General features: G+C 45.8%; 3 protein-coding genes across 6 annotated transcripts in view; 1 reads left to right on the top strand and 2 right to left on the bottom strand.

Annotated features, from left to right (window-relative positions):
• Nucleotides 1-2954: 2954 nt before the first annotated feature.
• sde2 (SDE2 telomere maintenance homolog (S. pombe)) lies at nucleotides 2955-10828 on the bottom strand. 3 transcript variants are annotated; one of them, XM_036000581.1, is made up of 8 exons: nucleotides 10681-10828; nucleotides 8254-8374; nucleotides 7701-7812; nucleotides 7426-7595; nucleotides 5864-5996; nucleotides 4299-4445; nucleotides 3826-3970; nucleotides 2955-3570 (listed from the first exon to the last, which is right to left on the bottom strand). In XM_036000581.1, exons 1-8 carry the CDS (start codon nucleotides 10780-10782, stop codon nucleotides 3319-3321), a joined length of 1182 nt encoding a protein of 393 aa, XP_035856474.1. In that variant the 5' UTR covers nucleotides 10783-10828; the 3' UTR covers nucleotides 2955-3318. The 3 variants fall into 3 exon arrangements, with proteins under 3 accessions (XP_035856474.1, XP_035856475.1, XP_035856476.1); XM_036000582.1 differs by having other exon boundaries at nucleotides 2955-3552; XM_036000583.1 differs by having other exon boundaries at nucleotides 2955-3534; nucleotides 10681-10827.
• A 534-nt stretch (nucleotides 10829-11362) lies between these two features.
• Nucleotides 11363-12130, top strand: mrps28 (mitochondrial ribosomal protein S28). The gene has a single exon (XM_036000590.1). The coding sequence runs from the start codon at nucleotides 11406-11408 to the stop codon at nucleotides 11955-11957; it is 552 nt and encodes a 183-aa protein (XP_035856483.1). The 5' UTR covers nucleotides 11363-11405; the 3' UTR covers nucleotides 11958-12130.
• Nucleotides 12131-16718: 4588 nt separating this feature from the next.
• Nucleotides 16719-20000, bottom strand: part of LOC116049143 (calpain-1 catalytic subunit-like) — a 23675-nt gene continuing 20393 nt past the window's right edge. The window contains exons 17-22 of one of the 2 annotated variants that reach the window (XM_036000561.1): nucleotides 19519-19583; nucleotides 18568-18636; nucleotides 18157-18235; nucleotides 17864-17977; nucleotides 17122-17180; nucleotides 16719-16987 (exon numbers count right to left, since the gene is read on the bottom strand). In XM_036000561.1, coding sequence (XP_035856454.1) covers nucleotides 16961-16987; nucleotides 17122-17180; nucleotides 17864-17977; nucleotides 18157-18235; nucleotides 18568-18636; nucleotides 19519-19583 — 413 coding nt within the window. In that variant the 3' untranslated portion in view covers nucleotides 16719-16960. The remainder of the gene's footprint in view (nucleotides 16988-17121; nucleotides 17181-17863; nucleotides 17978-18156; nucleotides 18236-18567; nucleotides 18637-19518; nucleotides 19584-20000) is intronic. The other variant, XM_031298562.2, reaches the window with a different exon arrangement.

Raw genomic sequence — 20000 nt, 5'->3', positions numbered from 1 at the left:
CCGTTAGCATGCTAGCTCGTTCTGAATGGCAAAACACTGCTACAACACACACTAGTTCACCCTAATCTACAAAAGAACTACTTCCATGTCCAAGTCTCCCGGCTAATCCTGCCTTGTACTGCTGAAGTTGGAGAAACGGCTAACTAGCTCATGTAGTCCTTACCTAGCTACTGATCATGTGGTCTTACCTAGCTACTGAGCATGTGGTCTTACCTAGCTACTGAGCATGTGGTCTTACCTAGCTACTGATCATGTGGTCTTACCTAGCTACTGAGCATGTGGTCTTACCTAGCTACTGATCATGTGGTCTTACCTAGCTACTGAGCATGTGATCTTACCTAGCTACTGATCATGTGGTCTTACCTAGCTACTGAGCATGTGGTCTTACCTAGCTACTGATCATGTGGTCTTACCTAGCTACTGAGCATGTGGTCTTACCTAGCTACTGAGCATGTGGTCTTACCTAGCTACTGAGCATGTGGTCTTACCTAGCTACTGATCATGTGGTCTTACCTAGCTACTGATCATGTGATCTTACCTAGCTACTGAGCATGTGGTCTTACCTAGCTACTGATCATGTGATCTTACCTAGCTACTGATCATGTGGTCTTACCTAGCTACTGATCATGTGGTCTTACCTAGCTACTGATCATGTGATCTTACCTAGCTACTGATCATGTGATCTTACCTAGCTACTGAGCATGTGCGACTGCCAACAAAGATGTTCCAGCAGTGAGAGGTCTCACTCTGTAGCTAAAACAGAGACCTGAACACAGGGTGAAAAGAGGAGCTGCAGCTATGGGCAGTACAACTAAAATATGGTTGTTTTTTTTTCAAATTAAACCATGTAAACCTATTCTGATATAACCTCTAAATACAATTATGAACCTGAAAATGAGCAGAATATGAGCACTTTAACAACCGGTATCTACCGGACCGAATAGTAACGGAGATTTTGGTGCTAATGAAATCCCAGCGCTGCTCTCTGATGCTCCGAAATGGACGTTAAAGGAAACCATAGACAGTATATATATAATGGAGCAGCAGGTCCCGTGTCTCTGGACGGAGACCAGTGAAGTCTCTTTCCCGGTGATGGCTGAGCGTTACTGAGCAGCCTCCAACTGAGCTTGAAGACGTAGATGTGACGTGAGCAACCTGTCTGAAAGTTGGAAGTCTTCTGGTAGGTGTGCCAAGAGAAATCTCAATCATTCCCAATCTAGCAGAGACGGAGAGCGTAGGTATATGTAAGGAGATAACATAGACACAGGCTAATTATTGATCACTAAAATGATAGTTAACATTAGTAATTAAACTTAAACAGCTAATGGAAGTCCAAACTGCCTGAGAGCTTCTCCTGTACTATACGGTAATTCCTCTACTATGAGACAGTAAGTCTCGTGGTTATGACCCAATCGTTAGCCTATTTTTATAAAAACGTCTGCTACGGAGCCATAACGTGAGGTACAAGGTAATGGAGCCTTTTATACATTGTCGTGTTTCTTTAGAAATAAACAATGGACAAATAGAGTCTTTAAACTCTTCAGATGTAAAGTTATTCTCTGTCAAAGTGACGTCAAAATGAATGGCAGTCAATGGGATGCTAACGGGAGGAGATGGCTTGGTAGCATCAACATGGCTCCATAGGAGGTTCGAGCTCTGAAGCGAAGCTAACCCCCTTGAGGAAACAGGAGCATCGCTGCACGTCACGCTAGTTAACGCTACACTCGGCAGCAGGTAACGTTAGCCTAGCGTTAGCTAGCAGCTGGACTAAACACGGTCAACCCTTGTGTTGTCTTCCCGTCGACCATAAACTTGTCCTTTTCAAGTCAAATTTGAAAATGAATTTTTTAAGGCGCTTTTTCTAAAGTTTCTGTTGCTTTTTTTTGGATGCTTTTGGTGCTTTTAAATGTTTTTTGTCACTTTAAAAAAATAACTTTATTCATGGTCAATCTACCTAATTTAAATGACAGTTTATCCTTAATTTGAGTTTAAAAAAACAGAAATTATGAATTCTTGTGTTATTGTAACTAACAAAACTGACGGTGCGTTCACTTGAAACTCGCCAGCCTCGTGGTGCATTCAAAGTTATTGTAAAATACCCTTGGCGTGTCACACATACGTCACTTAATGAGATCAGTCTGACTGGTGAAATAAGTCATTATTAGTTATTACATTATTAATAAATCATTTAATTTGGACCATATTAGCAATAAACAAGCCGTTCTTAAATGTCGCCAACTGTCGTTTTGTGCTCTTTTTTTAAAGATTTTTTTTTTTTTTTTTTAAAAACCCAAATCATAGCCAACCCTAGTGATGTCAGCTTCTTAAATGTGAATATGTTCTAGTTTCTTCTCTCCTCTGGGACAGGACACTGAAGATCTTCAACATGACATAACTTTGCGTAATCATACACGCCACTTTCCTAAAGCCAAGTGGCGTGTTCTCTGTACACATTTTGAGCTATCCACGTGTATGTCTACGCTATATATCGCGAGAACGTCACGCACGTGTAAAAATAAATAAAGGTTGGGTTTAGGGAAAGAACATTGGGAAAGGCATTATAAAAAAGGTTCATAAACGCCAGATGCAGGATGCGATCCCAGCTCTCCTGGGTGAAGGTCCTGTGTTTTACCCATCTTCCCTCTGCAGACCTCTGTCCTTTCATACTACTCGCTACGGCGGTAATTCACACGTGATGTAGGTCAATGCAGGCCAAACGGCATTGATAAACACGCTAAAAAACGATTAGATATCTAATCTTGATAACACACAAAAACGGCATATGAATTAGCGTGTCATACACACACCACTTAGTGAGATCAGTCTGATATCTTTGAGTCGTCTCGGTCGTTAGGAAACACTGATCCATATTTTTCACCGTTTTCTGACATTTGCAGAACTAGTTTCATGGTTTACATCGTTAGTGAAACTAAACATTCATCACAAACTGCTGCTTATGTTTCAGAAACATTTTTAATAAAAACATCAAACTTGATATCTGACAGGTCAACTTTGGGAACAGAAGCCCCGTACAGACAGAAATATCAAACATTATCTGGAAAATGCTGCTTTCTAATTGGATGAATTCACAAACCACCTAAAAACCTGATTTGTTGATAATATGTAGTTACATGTTGAACACACACACACACACACACACACACACACACACACACACACTTAGGTAACACACACAGACACACACACACACACACACACACACACACACACACACACCTCTCAGCTGTGGGAAAAGAAGCTAAAGAAAGAAAGTGTCCGATGAGAAACAATAACGAAGGCTTCAGAGTGTTCATGTGTTCACTTCCTGTTGGTCTTGGCGGGTTTGGCGAGCAGGGCCGGGTCGATCTGATCTGGAGTCAGTCCTCTGACAGAGAAGAGGCGTGCGGCGCGCTCAGTCAGCGTTCCCCCGCACTTCAACCCTCGGGACATGAGTTCCTCCTTCAGGACGCTGAGACCCAGAGCCTCCAGCTGCTCCACGGAGGACAGCGAGGACACGTCCACAGCAGGGCCACCCTGGACCGTAGGACCACCCTGGACCGCAGGACCACCCTGGACCGCAGGACCACCCTGGACGCAAACACACATTTACTTATTACTGGGTTTGGGAGGTTATATCTGCTGACAGACTCAGATTATTATTCTAAGTGTCTGACAACATTATGGGATGGATCCCTACAGAGATAGACCTTTTAGTTAAAAAGTTGTAAAAAAGTCATAGTATAGTATGTTGAAAATCATAAAAAGTCATAGTATAGTATGTCGATAAGTCAGAACCATGGTGGTTCTGAACAGAAACAAACTGACCTGCTGTGGAGACAAACAGCCAGACTCCTCTGCAGGTCTAGAAGCTTCTGCAGGTCTAGAAGCTTCTGCAGGTCTAGAAGTTTCCGGAGCTTTGTGCTCTCTGCAGGTCTCTGAGGACGGACTGCAGTCAGAGGCAGCAGACGAGCTGAAACAGAGCAACCATTTCATTAAATATAAAGATCTGGAAGTCTTCATGATTGCATCATTATGGCAGAGATTCTTGGTATACATGTGTAATCAGATTACTGCATCATTATGGCAGAGATTCTTGGTATACATGTGTAATCAGATTACTGCATCATTATGGCAGAGATTCTTGGTATACATGTGTAATCAGATTACTGCTGATTCTGTTTGTGTTCAGGCTGCCTGAAAGAGGAAGAATTAAAACACTCTTCACTCAGATATTATAGAACTATAAAACACTGATTAATGAAGAACTCCGTGTGGAGCGCTGTGGATCTGGACTCTACCTGCTGCTCTGCTCCGCCTCCTCTGTGCGTGTCGTCATGGTAACAGCAGCAGCGGCTCCACAGCTGGAGGAGGAGGAGGAGGAGGACGTGGACGGGGAATCTTCTTCGTCTTCATCCTCTGAGCTCAGCATCTCGCCCACACCTGTCCTGTAACATCAACAAACCTCCTTCTGTTTCTGTAGTTTCCATCCAAAGAGTTCTAACTTTATTAGTATGTCCCGACACAGACACCAGTATCACCATCGGTACCAGTATCACCATCGGTACCAGTATCACCATCGGTACCAGTATCACCATCAGTACCAGTATCACCATCGGTACCAGTATCACCATCAGTACCAGTATCACCATCGGTACCAGTATCACCATCGGTACCAGTATCACCATCGGTACCAGTATCACCATCAGTACCAGTGGGATTCTGCCTGAAACACCATCTTTTTAAATACGCCGCACTTTCGCTGCATAAATTGCCGATTTCCGCACAAAATATGCGGGGCTTGCATGATTTCATAATCCCCGCATTTTCGTTGCAAAAAAGTCCCATATATCTTAGCAGAAAGATGAAAAATGTTGCGTTTACTTCATACAAGAGCAGCCGTTTTCCCCTGTTGCCATGGGAACGTTATGAAGTGATGTAATTACGTGACGTGAACATCATCGAAAAGCTGTAAACCCCGCGATGAAGACATGATGAAACCACAGTTCCTGCTATTTCATCACCTAAAATTACATAAATATCCCGCATATTCCATCACATTTTTAAAGAAAACGTTCCGCATAATCAAGGAGTTTAGCCCAAAACAATCACAGAAAAACTGGACTGGTTATGACTTGCTGCCAGACTGGACAATGAAAGACAGTTCTGTGGCGTTCATTGTTTGTTTGTTCATGTTTCACAAAGATGGAAATCATATCACATCCATACAGAGATAGTAGTACACATAGTACACACTAGGCCTGCACGATATGGGAAAAAACTGACTGACATTGGGATATTATTTTTCTCCTGTGAAATGTAACTGAGGTTATATCAGACCCAGACTTTGGTGTTACGTTTCCAGCGTCGTGGCTCTGAACCGTAACGTTAGCTGGGACAGACGCCTTGTTTCTTCAGGCTACCTATGTTAGCTCTAGCCTGGCTGGGAGCAGCTGTCTGTGGTGATAAATGACTGGGAGACGTTGTGGTTACGTTGCACTAATCAGGTGATTTAATTTATAATAATAATTTATACTCTTTATTGATCCCCAATGGGGAAATTAAAATGTACACTCTGTTATACACACACACACACACACACACACACACACACACACACACAGCTGGCTAAACTATTTAACCCCCCCCCCCCGTCTGTCGCTACAGCAATGATGACGCAGTGATTAGTGAGGATTCTCGCCGACCAATCAGGAGTCTGCAGGTGTTCAGGTCACCCGTTGTATCTCCTCAGCTCTCTGGGAGCCTCCACGGAGGTGAGACTACATAGAGTACCTGTTGGCAGGTACCAGGGACTATTTATCAGAATGGAAACCAAGTGATGGGAAAACACGTAACAGACACTGACCAGTAACACGCTGCGGCGGCTGCCTTCTTCTTCTTCTTCTTCGGTTGCGGCTGCTCGCTGTGATCGCGGCTAGGCCTCTTTGGCGGCGAGACGTCGTCCACCTTCACCTGACCGCTGGAGGACGCCTGCAGACCTGAGACACACAGACACACCGCTACAGCTGACTCATGCTCACACATTATTAAAAATGACATATTACATCCAAGATATACCGGTACAGAGCTCAGCAGTGTGGAACTGAAATCTGCCAAATCAGAAATGTAGTCCAATCAGGACCTTGTGGATCTAACTGATTCTGTAAATCTGTACCATATCCAGACTACGAACCAAACGGGGGGCAGCCGTGTTTCCAAATGCAGCCTGACTGAATATTACACAACAGCAGGAACTTCAAATAGTCAACAGGAAATAGAATATTAGGATAAGCCTTAAGATACATCTCCACGGCTACGTTTTGGTTTAAAAAATGAATATCTTCTGCTACGTTTCTCCCTCTCATTCCCCCTGCTCTGGTCATTCCCCCTGCTCTGGTCATTCCCCCTGCTCTGGCGTTTCCCCCTCTCATTCCCCCCTGCTCTGGCGTTTCCCCCTCTCATTCCCCCTGCTCTGGCGTTTCCCCCTCTCATTCCCCCTGCTCTGGTGTTTCCCCCTCTCATTCCCCCTGCTCTGGTGTTTCCCCCTCTCATTCCCCCTGCTCTGGTGTTTAGGGCTGGTCCGAAAACCTTCGAAGCTTCGGTAGTAATGAGCATTGAATATTCGAAGCTTCGGAGAGAGGACATTATCTCTCTATAAATTGCAGGAACGTCTGTCTGTCTGTCTGGGTTTTATGCGAATCTCTCTCGAACCGTTAGTCCGATGGATTTCAAACTTGACATGTGTCTTGCTACGGGCACGAGTAAGTGCAGTGCCAAGTTTGATGTTGTTTGTATTAGAAATGCAAAAGATATTGTTAAATATATATCGCTAAAAGAAGCATTAGCTTTTGCCACTCTAGCCGCTGGTCCCTCCCCCTCTCACCCTGAGGACCAGAGACGGAGAGCTGGTCCATCCCCCTCTCACCCTGAGGACCAGAGACAGAGAGCTGGTCCCTCCCCCTCTCACCCTGAGGACCAGAGACAGAGAGCTGGTCCCTCCCCCTCTCACCCTGAGGACCAGAGACAGAGAGCTGGTCCCTCCCCCTCTCACCCTGAGGACCAGAGACAGAGAGCTGGTCCCTCCCTCTCTCACCCTGAGGACCAGAGACAGAGAGCTGGTCCCTCCCCCTCTCACCCTGAGGACCAGAGACAGAGAGCTGGTCCCTCCCCCTCTCACCCTGAGGACCAGAGACAGAGAGCTGGTCCCTCCCTCTCTCACCCTGAGGACCAGAGACAGAGAGCTGGTCCCTCCCCCTCTCACCCTGAGGACCAGAGACAGAGAGCTGGCCACTCCCCCTCTCACCCTGTGTCTGATATTTTGCTGCTGCAACACTAGAATTTCCCATTCTGCCTGTCTGTCTGCCTGCCTGTCTGTCTGTCCAGGTCCAGTTCTTCAGTAGTGTGGAAGTGTCCTGAGAGCAGTCTGACCTTTGATGACTGAGTCCTCGAGGCGCTCTGACAGGTCGTGGCACTGCCGCTGGTACTCTGTGTCGGTGAACTGGTGCCGGGGCTCGGCCAGCTTCCTCTGCAGGCGCTCCAGGCGCCGCTGCTCCTTCTCCGCCTCGCGCTCCGTCTGCTTCTTCAGCCACTCCGCCATCCTGCACACGCCACGGCCGCCGCAGGAGAAGAAGAACAAACGTTAGGTCAGCGGGAACACGCCGCGGCCGCCGCAGGAGAAACAGAACAAGAGTTAGGTCTCTCACTCTTTCTCGTGGTTGACGTCTCGGAGGCGGCGTCCGCTCAGGTCTCTGCACGCCTCGCGGTTCGTCGTCTTCTCGATCTGAGCGCCCAGAGCTCGCAGCATCGAGCCGAACCCTGAAACACACACACACACACACACACACACACACACACTTAATGACTCCTCATGATCTCTTTGTACCACTAAAAAGTAAGGACATGTGTGTTTGGTAGATTATTTCTCTATGGTAACGATGCTTTTTGGCAATACATCTTCTACCGTTGGGAAGCCTGTTTAGTTCCCTTTCAGATGGAGCCCCATCTGTAAGGAACATGCATCTGTGGGCCCATGTAAAATTCACCAAATCTTCTCTCTATGAAGAGTTTGTCCATCAGAGGTTTCCAGAGTATCTTATAGTGTATCCTGAATGAACTGCTGACTCTCTGTAGAGAGCTGTTGTTGGAGAAACCTCTCTCAGGAAGATAGGGGCTAGAGGCTCTTGAGGAACATTCTTGTAAACTACCATTGTCCTAACACTCCCTGTGGTGGTAAACTAGTAATAATATAATGGCTACCTCCTTTCCCTCCGCAGAGACGGGGCTCCAGGCGATAGACGGCTCCACGCTGCAGAGCATCCTCAGGATCAGACAGGCCACCATTTCTGATGACGTAGAAATCCTCCGAAGAACTAACTCCCTGCTGAGAGACACACACACACACACACACACACACACACACACACACAGAGACACACACACAGAGACACACACACACACACACACACACACACACACACACACAGAGACACACACACACACACACACACACACACACACACACACACAGAGACACACACACACACACACACACACACACACACACACACAGAGACACACACACACAGAGAGACACACACACACACACACACAGAGACACACACACACACACACACACACACAGACGGACACACACACAGACAGACAGACAGACACACACACACACACACACAGACAGAGACACACACAGACAGAGACACACACACACACACAGACAGAGACAGACACACACACACACACACACACAGACGGACACACACAGACAGACAGACAGACACACACACACACACACAGACAGAGACACACAGACAGAGACACACACACAGAGACACACACACACACACAGACACACACACACACACACACAGACAGACACACACACACACACACACAGAGACACACACACACACAGACACACACACAGACAGAGACACACACACACAGACAGACAGACAGACACACACACACACACACACACACAGACAGACACACACACACAGACACACACAGACAGAGACACACACAGACAGAGACACACACACACACACAGACAGAGACACACACACACACACACACACACAGACAGAGACACACACACAGACAGAGACACACACACACACACAGACAGAGACACACACACACACACACACACACACAGACAGAGACACACACACAGAGACACACACACAGACAGAGACACACACACAGACAGAGACACACACACACACACACAGACAGAGACACACACACACAGACAGAGACACACACACACAGACAGAGACACACACACACACAGACAGAGACACACACACAGACAGAGACACACACACAGACAGAGACACACACACACACACAGACAGAGACACACACACACACACACAGACAGAGACACACACACAGACAGAGACACACACACACAGACAGAGACACACACACACAGACAGAGACACACACACACACACACACACACAGACAGAGACACACACACACACACACACAGACAGAGACACACACACACACACACACACACACACACAGAGACACACACACAGACAGAGACACACACACAGACAGAGACACACACACACACACACAGACAGAGACACACACACACACACACAGACAGAGACACACACACAGACAGAGACACACACACACAGACAGAGACACACACACACACACACACACACACACACACACACAGACAGAGACACACACACACAGACAGACAGAGACACACACACACAGACAGAGACACACACACACACACACACAGACAGAGACACACACACACACACACACACACACAGACAGAGACACACACACACACAGAGAGACACACACACACAGACAGAGACACACACACACACAGACAGAGACACACACACACACACACACACACACAGACAGAGACACACACACACACACACACACACAGACAGAGACACACACACACACACACACACACAGACAGAGACACACACACACACACACACACACACACACAGACAGACAGACAGAGACACACACACAGACAGAGACACACACACAGACAGAGACACACACACACAGACAGAGACACACACACACACAGACAGAGACACACACACACACACAGACAGAGACACACACACACACAGACAGACAGAGACACACACACACAGACAGAGACACACACACACACACACACACAGAGACACACACACACACACAGACAGAGACACACACCTTTAAAGAACTGAAACGTTTGGACTTTCTTCTATCTTTATCTTCTTTGAGTCAAATCATAACGTTTAAACGCACAATATGTCATTTTGTCTCAATCAAAACACAGCAAGAGACGGTTAGGTGGAGCGTGGAATCATGGGAGTTGTAGTCTTCACGGCAGGTTAGGATTCCTTCAGTGTTCACAGTCTCCCGAACAACCCGGTAAAAACCCGTGTTCCTCCGCTAACGTTCGTTACATAGAAACGTTTTAACGTACAACTGTAATGCGTTAGACGTCAGAAAAACGGTTTCCGGTCAGTTGTTGTTAGCTAACGATGCTAGCATCTGTTTGTTAGCTACCGTTAGCACAGCAGCTAACGCTAACACTGCGCATTAAATAACGGGTTCTGTTGGTTCGGAGTGGCCCTGTTTTCCCGCCTCAGTCTGATATAAACTCACCCGCTGCTGGAGGAACCGGGTCAGAACATCTCGGACCAGAGATCCGTCCGGAAACATCCAGTTACAGAAGCTAAAGCTCGGAGAAGTCACAAACACCTCCATGTTGGCTTCTTCTCCAACTGATACTGCTCAGGTCAGGGCGCATGCGCGGATTCCTCTTATGCGCTCAGGGCGCATGCGCGGATTCCTCTTATGCGCTCGGCTCGTCTTTATTTCAGACACATTTCAGCACATTAAAATTAAACTAAACACAAACATACATTATGCTAAATAACAAATCGCTTTTTATCGACGCCTTTGTCACCTTTTCCAGTGATTTTGTCATTTTTTTCGGCTTTGTGTCACTTTTTTAAAACGTTTTGTCGCTTTGTTGACATTTTTGTCACTTATTTTGTAGGCTTTGGTCGTCTTTTTGTCGTTTTCCGACCAATTTTGTTGCATTTTTTAACTGTTTTGTCGCTTTTTTCAACGTTTTTGTCACTTTAATGAGATTGTTAACGTGTCTGACCCTTTCTTCAACATTTTTTTAATCTTATAACTTTTGTTTCCCTGACTGATTTGGACCATAAACTGTTAATATTAATATTTACGTCTACCTGGACCCAGCTTACCGAGCTGCAGTACCCGCAGCGGCCTGAAGCCGCCGGGTGGCGCTGTCAGCGTGTCTTCTTAGAGGCTCCGGTCTTCTCTACCGGACGTGCTGCTCTCCTCGGTGTTGTGACAACATGGCGGCCCTGTGGAAGGTTGTTTCCAGCGTCAGGACGTGTGGAGTCCGTCTCCCCGCCGACAGGTTCTCCAGAACCTCCTCCTCCTTCAGCTCGGACTCCGGCAGCGACCAGAGACCCAGAACCGGCGGCTTCGCTGCCGCCTTCGACCTTCAGTCGGAGCTCCGGCGACGGCGGGAGGTGGAGAACTCCGTGGCCGACGGCAGCGTCTCTTCCCCTGGGCAGGAACACAGCTTCGCCTCGCTGCTGCGCCGGTCCCCGCTGATCCAGATGGGACCGGCCAAAGACAGAGTGGTTATCGGGAGGATCTTCCACGTAGTCCAGGACGACCTGTACGTCGATTTCGGCGGGAAGTTCCACTGCGTTTGCCGGCGGCCGGCGGACGGAGAGAAGCTACAGCGGGGGAGCAGAGTCCGTCTGCGGCTGCAGGATCTGGAGCTCACTGCCCGCTTTTTGGGAGCCAACACCGACACCACGCTGCTGGAGGCCCAGGCCGTACTGCTGGGCCCGCTGGAGGGAAGGGAAGCCCGGGAGAACCAGAACCAGGACTGAGCGGGGAGGACTGTCACAGCCTGCTGAAGCTTAAATGACAGGTTTCCTAAAGGGAGTCTGGCGGGACTCGGACTGTGGACTCGTTGAAATACATTTCAGTCTGTTTAAACTCTTTAGTTCAGAAGGGTGAAGTTTCCGTGAAGTGATTATAATAAATATTCTTTGTATTAACACATGAATTAGTCTGTTTGTTACTGCACATGGTGATAAAGCTTTTAAATCACAAACAAAGCCAACTTTAATATTTATATAAACGCTCTAAGGATCAGATATTAGTTGATAAAAATACAAATACTCAAAAAATAATTTGTACTATTTTGTGTTTTAATGTGGAAACCTCTTGTATAAACCATAGACTAATAATATACAGTCTATGGTATAAACTCAGGGGACTGGCCCTTTAAATACCCCGCCTTAATATTAATGTTCCGGTGTTTTTTTTTTTTAGGGATCCACTTTGTGTTATTGAGACAAATGTCATCAGAAATAAACCATGTTCCCCTCCGTTGGTGGAAGACTCGAGGTGTGTATTTGGCGGGGGGGTTAGGGGCCCTTCCTCGGTCAAATTTGACCCATTTTCAAAAAGTTTCTATATCATAAATTTTGGGTTTCTTTCAACCAGCGGTGTAGTCTGTGTGATACACAGCTATACGCAGTATACCCACTAAGAAAGCTCCAGGATTTCCATATACCCACTTCAAAATGCTCAGTGACATGCAACAACATACTCTGTGTTATAATTTTGATATATTTTGAATTGTCATGTGTTTTTTCTTCACATAGGCCAAGGCTATGCTAGGTATTTCCACTGTAAATTGCTGCATTAAAGTGTGTCAGAATGCAGGAAATGAAGTCTTTAACGCTCCACATTTCCCTGGTGGAGGACACCCAGACCCCCCACTATGATATGGCCCCCCCCCATCAATTTTATTTATAGTATCAAATCATAACAAGAGTTATCTCGAGACACTTTACAGATAGAGTAGGTCTAGACCACACTCTATAAAGCCCCAACAATTCCAATAGTTCCCCCAAGAGCAAGCATTAGCAGTGGCTATTGCGACAGTGGCGAGGAAAAACTCCCTTTTAGGAAGAAACCTCGGCAGACCCAGACTCTTGGTGGGCGGTGTCTGACGGTTGGGGTTATGACGGTACGGGATGTAGCGTGGCACAGCAGAGCATGGGTGGACGCGGTGGACGCAGCAGGACGTAGTCGGGCATTGCAGGGAATCGCAGAGCGTAGCAGGGTGTAGCAGGTCCATAGCCACAGCTGCACCCAAGACCCAGGTCTTGGTGTCGCCCTAATCCGAGGCGATGTTCTGGGCGAAGAAGAAACATAAGGACTCCGGGAGTAACTCCCCAGAGCTAGGTGAGTAACAAGCACTTCTGAGACAGGATGTGCATAAAAGGAAACAAAAGAAAAGAGCGTGTCATAAGAAGGAACTTCCTCGGCAGTCTAGAATTATAACAGCATAACTAGGAGAGGCACTATATTATGATTATACGATAGGTAAATCTGATGACTGTAAAGAGAAGCAGAGAAAAGCAGGGGTGCTGTGTCTGCAGCTATACACCCTGCCCCGCCGGTCTAGGCGTTCACTGCAACTCCTCACTCCCTAACTATAAGCTTTATCAAAGAGGAGAGTTTTCAGTTTAGTCTTAAATGTAGCGACGGTGTCTGCCCCCCGAACCCAGATTGGGAGCTGGTTCCACAGGAGAGGAGCCTGATAGCTGAAGGCTCTGCCTCCCATTCTACTTTTAGAGACTCTAGGAACCACAAGTAACTCTGCATTCTGGGAGCGCAGTGCTCTAGTGGGACAATAAGGTACTAAGAGGTCCTCAAGATATGAAGGAGCTTGACCATTTAGAGCTTTATAGGTCAGAAGAAGGATTTTAAATTCAATCCTGGATTTTACATGAAGCCAATGGAGAGAAGCTAATACAGGAGAAATATGATCTCTTTTCTTAGTTCTTGTCAGAACACGCGCTGCAGCATTCTGGATCAGCTGGAGAGTCCTAACGGACTTATTTGAGCATCCTGATAATAAAGAATTACAGTAGTCCAGCCTGGAAGTAACTAATGCATGGACTAGTTTTTCTGCATCGTTTTGAGATAGGATGTTCCTAATTTTAGCAATGTTACGAAGGTGAAAAAAGGCTGTTCTAGAGGTGTGTTTTAGATGGGCGTTAAAGGATAGATCCTGATCAAAAATAACTCCTAGATTTCTGACAGTAGTGCTGGAGGCCAGGGCAATGCCATCCAGAGTAATTATATCTTCGGCTAATGAGGTTCGTAGGGGTTTGGAGCCCAGGACAATAACTTCGGTTTTGTTTGAGTTTAACATCAGGAAATTGTAGGCCATCCATGATTTTATATCTTTAATGCAAGCTTGAAGTTTAGCTAGCTGGCTGGTTTCGTCTGGCTTGATTGGCAGATATAATTGGGTGTCATCCGCATAACAGTGAAAGTTAATTGAGTGTTTCCTAATAATATTGCCTAGAGGAAGCATATATAAGGAGAATAGAATTGGTCCAAGCACTGAGCCTTGAGGAACGCCATGGTTAATTTTAGCGTAATTGGAGGGTTTATTGTTAACATTAAGAAATTGCGATCGATCAGAGAAGTAGGACTTAAACCAGTTTAGTGCGATTCCTTTAATGCCAACTAAATGTTCCAGTCTCTGTAAGAGGATGGTATGGTCAATAGTATCGAATGCAGCACTAAGATCTAATAAGACAAGTACGGAGACAAGTCCTTTGTCTGATGCAGTTAGAAGATCGTTAGTGATTTCACCAGTGCCGTCTCTGTGCTATGATGCTTTCTAAATCCTGACTGAAAGTCCTCAAATAAGCTATTGCTATGTAGAAAATCACATAACTGATTAGCGACTACTTTCTCAAGGATCTTGGAGAGAAAGGGAAGGTTAGATATAGGTCTATAGTTGGCTAAGACCTCAGGATCGAGGGTGGGTTTTTTCAGTAGAGGTTTTATCACAGCTACTTTAAATGACTGCGGTACATAACCTGTCAATAAAGACATATTTATCATATCTAGCAATGAAGTGTTAACCACGGGTAACGCTTCTTTAAGTAGCCTCGTTGGGATAGGGTCCAAGAGACAGGTAGATGGCTTAGCTGAAGAGACCTTTAGCATTAATTGTTGAGGGTTTATAGGATAAAAGCAATCTAAGTATATGTCAGGTCTAGTCGTTCTTTCTAGCAGTCTGTCAGTTAAAGGTGACCCATTAGAGGTTGGGGGCAAGAGGTGATGAATAGTATCTCTAATTGTTATAATTTTATCGTTAAAGAAACTCATGAAGTCATCACTACTCAGAGCTATAGGAATAGATGGCTCAATAGAGCTGTGGCTATCTGTCAGCCTGGCTACAGTGCTGAGAAGAAACCTTGGGTTGTTCTTATTTTCTTCTATTAGTGATGAATAATAGTCTGATCTGGCCTTTCTTAGGGTCTTCCTATAGGTTTTCAGACTGTCTTGCCAGTCTAAACGAGATTCTTCCAGTTTGGTGGAACGCCATTTACTTTCAAGTTTGCGCGAGATTTGCTTTAATTTACGAGTTTTGGAGTTATACCAAGGTGCTAGTTTCCTTTGCTTCATCGTCTTCTTTTTAAGGGGAGCAACAGAGTCTAAAGTCGTCCGTAGGCAGGCCGTAGCATCGTCTACGAAATGATCAATTTGAGAGGGACTAAAGTTTACATAAAGATCCTCTGTTATATTACGGCACGTTAATGAGTTTAGTGCTGTTGGAATATCTTCCTTAAATTTAGCTATAGCACTGTCAGATAGGCTTCTAGCGTAGAAGCTTTTATCTAATTTCGTATAATCGGGTAGTAAGAATTCGAAAGTTATTAAGAAGTGGTCTGATAATAAGGGATTTTGCGGGAATACTATTACGTCTTCAATTTTGATGCCATATGCCAGCACAAGGTCGAGGGTGTGGTTAAAACAGTGCGTGGCCTCATGCGTGACATTAGACCACACCACTGCTTCCAACCATGTGTGTGTGTGTGTTGCACGGTAGGAAGGCAACACAAGGGTTAAGAAAGCCATTTCTCCATACATGTATGTCTCTGTGGGTTCAGGGTCTCTTTTTAAGATCATTTGGACCGTTATTATCTCCATATCTGTGTCTAACACGGATGAAAAGCTCGAGCAGATAACACCCACAAAAGTTAAAGAAGTCTGACTCCAGTCAGACACGAGGAAAGTCTTTGACTTATATTCATTCTCAGCGTTTAATGCTAATCCTAAACATCATAACTAATAACATACTGAAGCAGGATGAGTCTGACAGAGAAACAGAGACATAGAGCCAGAGTCAGCTGATCTGATCTTTAATCAGAGGAAACATCGGCTACACATCGCTCTTTCTTTTAATACGTACAGAAATACATGAATAAATACATACAGAAATACATGAATAAATACATACAGAAATACATGAATAAATACATACAGAAATACAGAGGTGATAGTTAGAGCTGCAGCCGGCCAAAGGCAGTCAGCAAACTGTCACAGAGGAAAGAGGAAAGGAAGGAGGGGAGGAAGAAGGTAGGGAAGAAAGAAAGAAAGAAAGAAAGAAAGAAAGAAAGAAAGAAAGAAAGAAAGAAAGAAAGAAAGAAAGAAAGAAAGAAAGAAAGAAGGAAGGAAGGAACGAAGGAAGGAAAGAAAGAAAGAAAGAAGGAAGGAACGAAGGAACGAAGGAACGAAGGAAGGAAGGAAGGAAAGAAGGAAGGAAGGAAGGAAGGAAAGAAGGGAGGAAGGAAGAAGGTAGGGAGATATATAGTCCTGGAGCGTGTCACACGGTCGGTATATTAATGTTATTATGGGAGCGTTCTGGTTGATAGTTAAGAGGTACCAGGTCATAATTATATTAATAAGAATATGATGATGCAGTAACAGTGTGTTTGTAGTTCTCTTCCTGTGTTCTGTAGTTCTCTTCCTGTTGGAGGCACTTGGTTTGTGTGGAGACTCTGGATCTTCTTCAGCCACACATGGTCACATAGAGCCACTGGGGAGAGAGAACGGTCTTTTACTTCCTGTTTCCTGTGTAGTTTAACTTCAGCTGTAAACATTCCTGAGTGATGCTATCGTGTGATTGGCTGGAAGATTAAAACATGAACGTATATATGGGATGTTTGTTACCTCGACGATGTTCAGCTCGACACTTCCTGTCCCGTCTCTGTCCAGCTCCTGGAACGCCTCTAAAAACACCACAGAAGAAGACAGGAAACCTTGGAGTCACTTTGTTTATGTTTACGTTCATTTTGGGTCATCTGTTGGATGTAATGCGTCTGATTGTTTTGCATATATTTTTTATTTTTTAACGCAGCGTGGACCTACTGAACGCGGGGCCCTGAACGCAGCGTGGACCTACTGAACGCGGGGCCTTGAATGCAGCGTGGACCTACTGAACAAGGGACCCTGAATGCAGCGTGGACCTACTGAACGCGGGGCCCTGAACGCAGCGTGAACCTACTGAACGCGGGGCCTTGAATGCAGCGTGGACCTACTGAACGCGGGGCCCTGAACGCAGCGTGGACCTACTGAACGCGGGGCCCTGAACGCAGCGTGGACCTACTGAACACGGGGCCCTGAACGCAGCGTGGACCTACTGAACAAGGGACCCTGAATGCAGCGTGGACCTACTGAACGCGGGGCCCTGAACGCAGCGTGAACCTACTGAACGCGGGGCCTTGAATGCAGCGTGGACCTACTGAACGCAGGGCCCTGAATGCAGCGTGGACCTACTGAACGCGGGGCCCTGAACGCAGCGTGAACCTACTGAACGCGGGGCCTTGAATGCAGCGTGGACCTACTGAACGCAGGGCCCTGAATGCAGCGTGGACCTACTGAACACGGGGCCCTGAACGCAGCATGAACCTACTGAACATGGCCTCCAGTTTTACGAGGCAGCAGGTGAAGTTGTCGAAGTCGATGATGTCGTTGTCGGCGTAGCGAGCAACCAGAGTCTGATACAGCTTGTTGTTCAGTCTGAACCCTGCAGAGACACACACACACACACACACACACACACACACACACACACACACACACACACACACACACACACACACACACACACACACACACACACACACACACACACACATAATGATAAATAAATAGAAAATCAATAAATCTGATCACTAATCATTAATAAACATCAGCAGGACTCACCGCCGTTCTCCAGCGCCAGACGCATCTCGTAGGAACTCATACATCCAGATTTATCCAGATCAAACTCTCGGAAGATGCCCTGCACAGATCACAACGTTTCTGACTTTAAATACTCAAACACACAGATTATTATCACGGTGGATGAATGTGTGGATTATCTTCTGGATGGATGGATTAGCTGTTTGGTCTCTAAAATGTCAGAAAATAGTGAAAAACATCGATCAGTGTTTCCCAAAGCCAACGTTTTTGCCACTTTCTCCGATCACTGACCAGCAGAAGGAATCCTTCTACTTCTACCTCCAGTAAAGTGAGTGTGGCTGTCTCAAACCTCCTACTTGCACACTTCAAACACTTAGTCTCTCTGGACCCACCAGCCACTACAGTATAGTGATCATGTCTCTCTGGACCCACCAGCCACTTCAGGATCTTGTTCCAGAGAATCTGAAACTCCAGCAGACCGAGCCGAGCGCTGCCGTCTTTCTGAGCCAGAGTCAAGGTAACAACAATCACATTATATATCTTCAACAATCACATTATATATCTTCAACAATCACATTATATATCTTCAACAATCACATTCACTTATATCTTCAAACTTTAAAAAGGTTCGACAAATAAGATCCAGACTCTAAACATCTTTTGATGTCAATGTTTACCCTTTTTTCATGTTTGTTATGCCTTTTTTTTAAGATTATTTTTTGCGTCTTTTCCCTTTATTACATAGTGACAGTGGATAGACAGGAGAGGGGGAGTGAAAGAGAGCGGATGACACACAGCAAAGGGCTGCAGGTCGGACTCAAACCCGGGCCGCTGCAAAGGACTCAGCCTACATGGGGCGCACGCTGGGTGAGCTAGAGGTCGCCCCATGTTTGTCATTCCTTATGTTACCGCTCGCCTTTTTGTTGCCTTTTTGCCTACTTTTTGTGGGAGAGATGGGCTCCCGGCATCCGTCAAACCATTGACCCGAGGCCAAACCAAAACATAACTAGATACCAGAGATGGAAAGTAACAATTACATTCAGTCCCGTTGTAATTGAGTAGTTTTTAAAGTACTTTCACCTTTACATATGTTTTGTTTGAAGTTTTAAATCCCATCTGTGATGTGAAATCTGTGACTGAGAAAATAACAGAAGGACGGAGACGGAGAAGTCAGAAACCTGTTAAATTCTGCTGAAGTCGACCCCGACTCTTCACACCTCACTACGTGTGGTCGACATGTTTAGTTTGTAAAATGTGTTTTTTGCAACATTTTTTTGGCTTCGTCCGATTTTATTTGACGCAACCTTTTCTACGCTTTTGTACCCCTATTAAGGAATGGATCTGACAGATTTTTTGAAGCATCAGACGGCAGATTGAGGATACGTCCATGAGTCCGACCATGCCTCTGCAGGACTCCATGCTAAAACCATCCGTCTGCAGGTCTCGGTCTGGAAAACACAGCAGAAGAAATAGTTACACGGCGTTCAGATTCTCTTCATATTCACACAGACTTACAGGGGATCTACGGGGTCTACGTCTCCATGTTTCTGTGTCTGAGTGTCTGATGAAACAACAATCTCTGAAACTGGTCCAGTATTAAACCAGAACCAAGCTGTAATGTAACCCTACAGGACTAATGTTCAGCAGCAGTTAGAGTCACTAAAAGTTCTGTTGTTTCAAAAGCCGTCTTGGTTCATCTTTCCACTGTTCCAACAATCACCACTCTGGTTTGGTTGAAATGAACCCTTAATTCACCCATTTACATGTGGAAATATGCTGGCTCTATACACGCTAAAAGTCCTGATTATTTACATGGAGTCTGGTGGAGATATGCTGGCTCTATACACGCTAAAAGTCCTGATTAT

This window comes from Sander lucioperca, chromosome 4 (genome assembly GCF_008315115.2).
Source record: "Sander lucioperca isolate FBNREF2018 chromosome 4, SLUC_FBN_1.2, whole genome shotgun sequence".
In the NCBI taxonomy this organism is placed as follows: domain Eukaryota; kingdom Metazoa; phylum Chordata; class Actinopteri; order Perciformes; family Percidae; genus Sander; species Sander lucioperca.
This window is presented reverse-complemented; position numbering and strand designations above follow the sequence as displayed.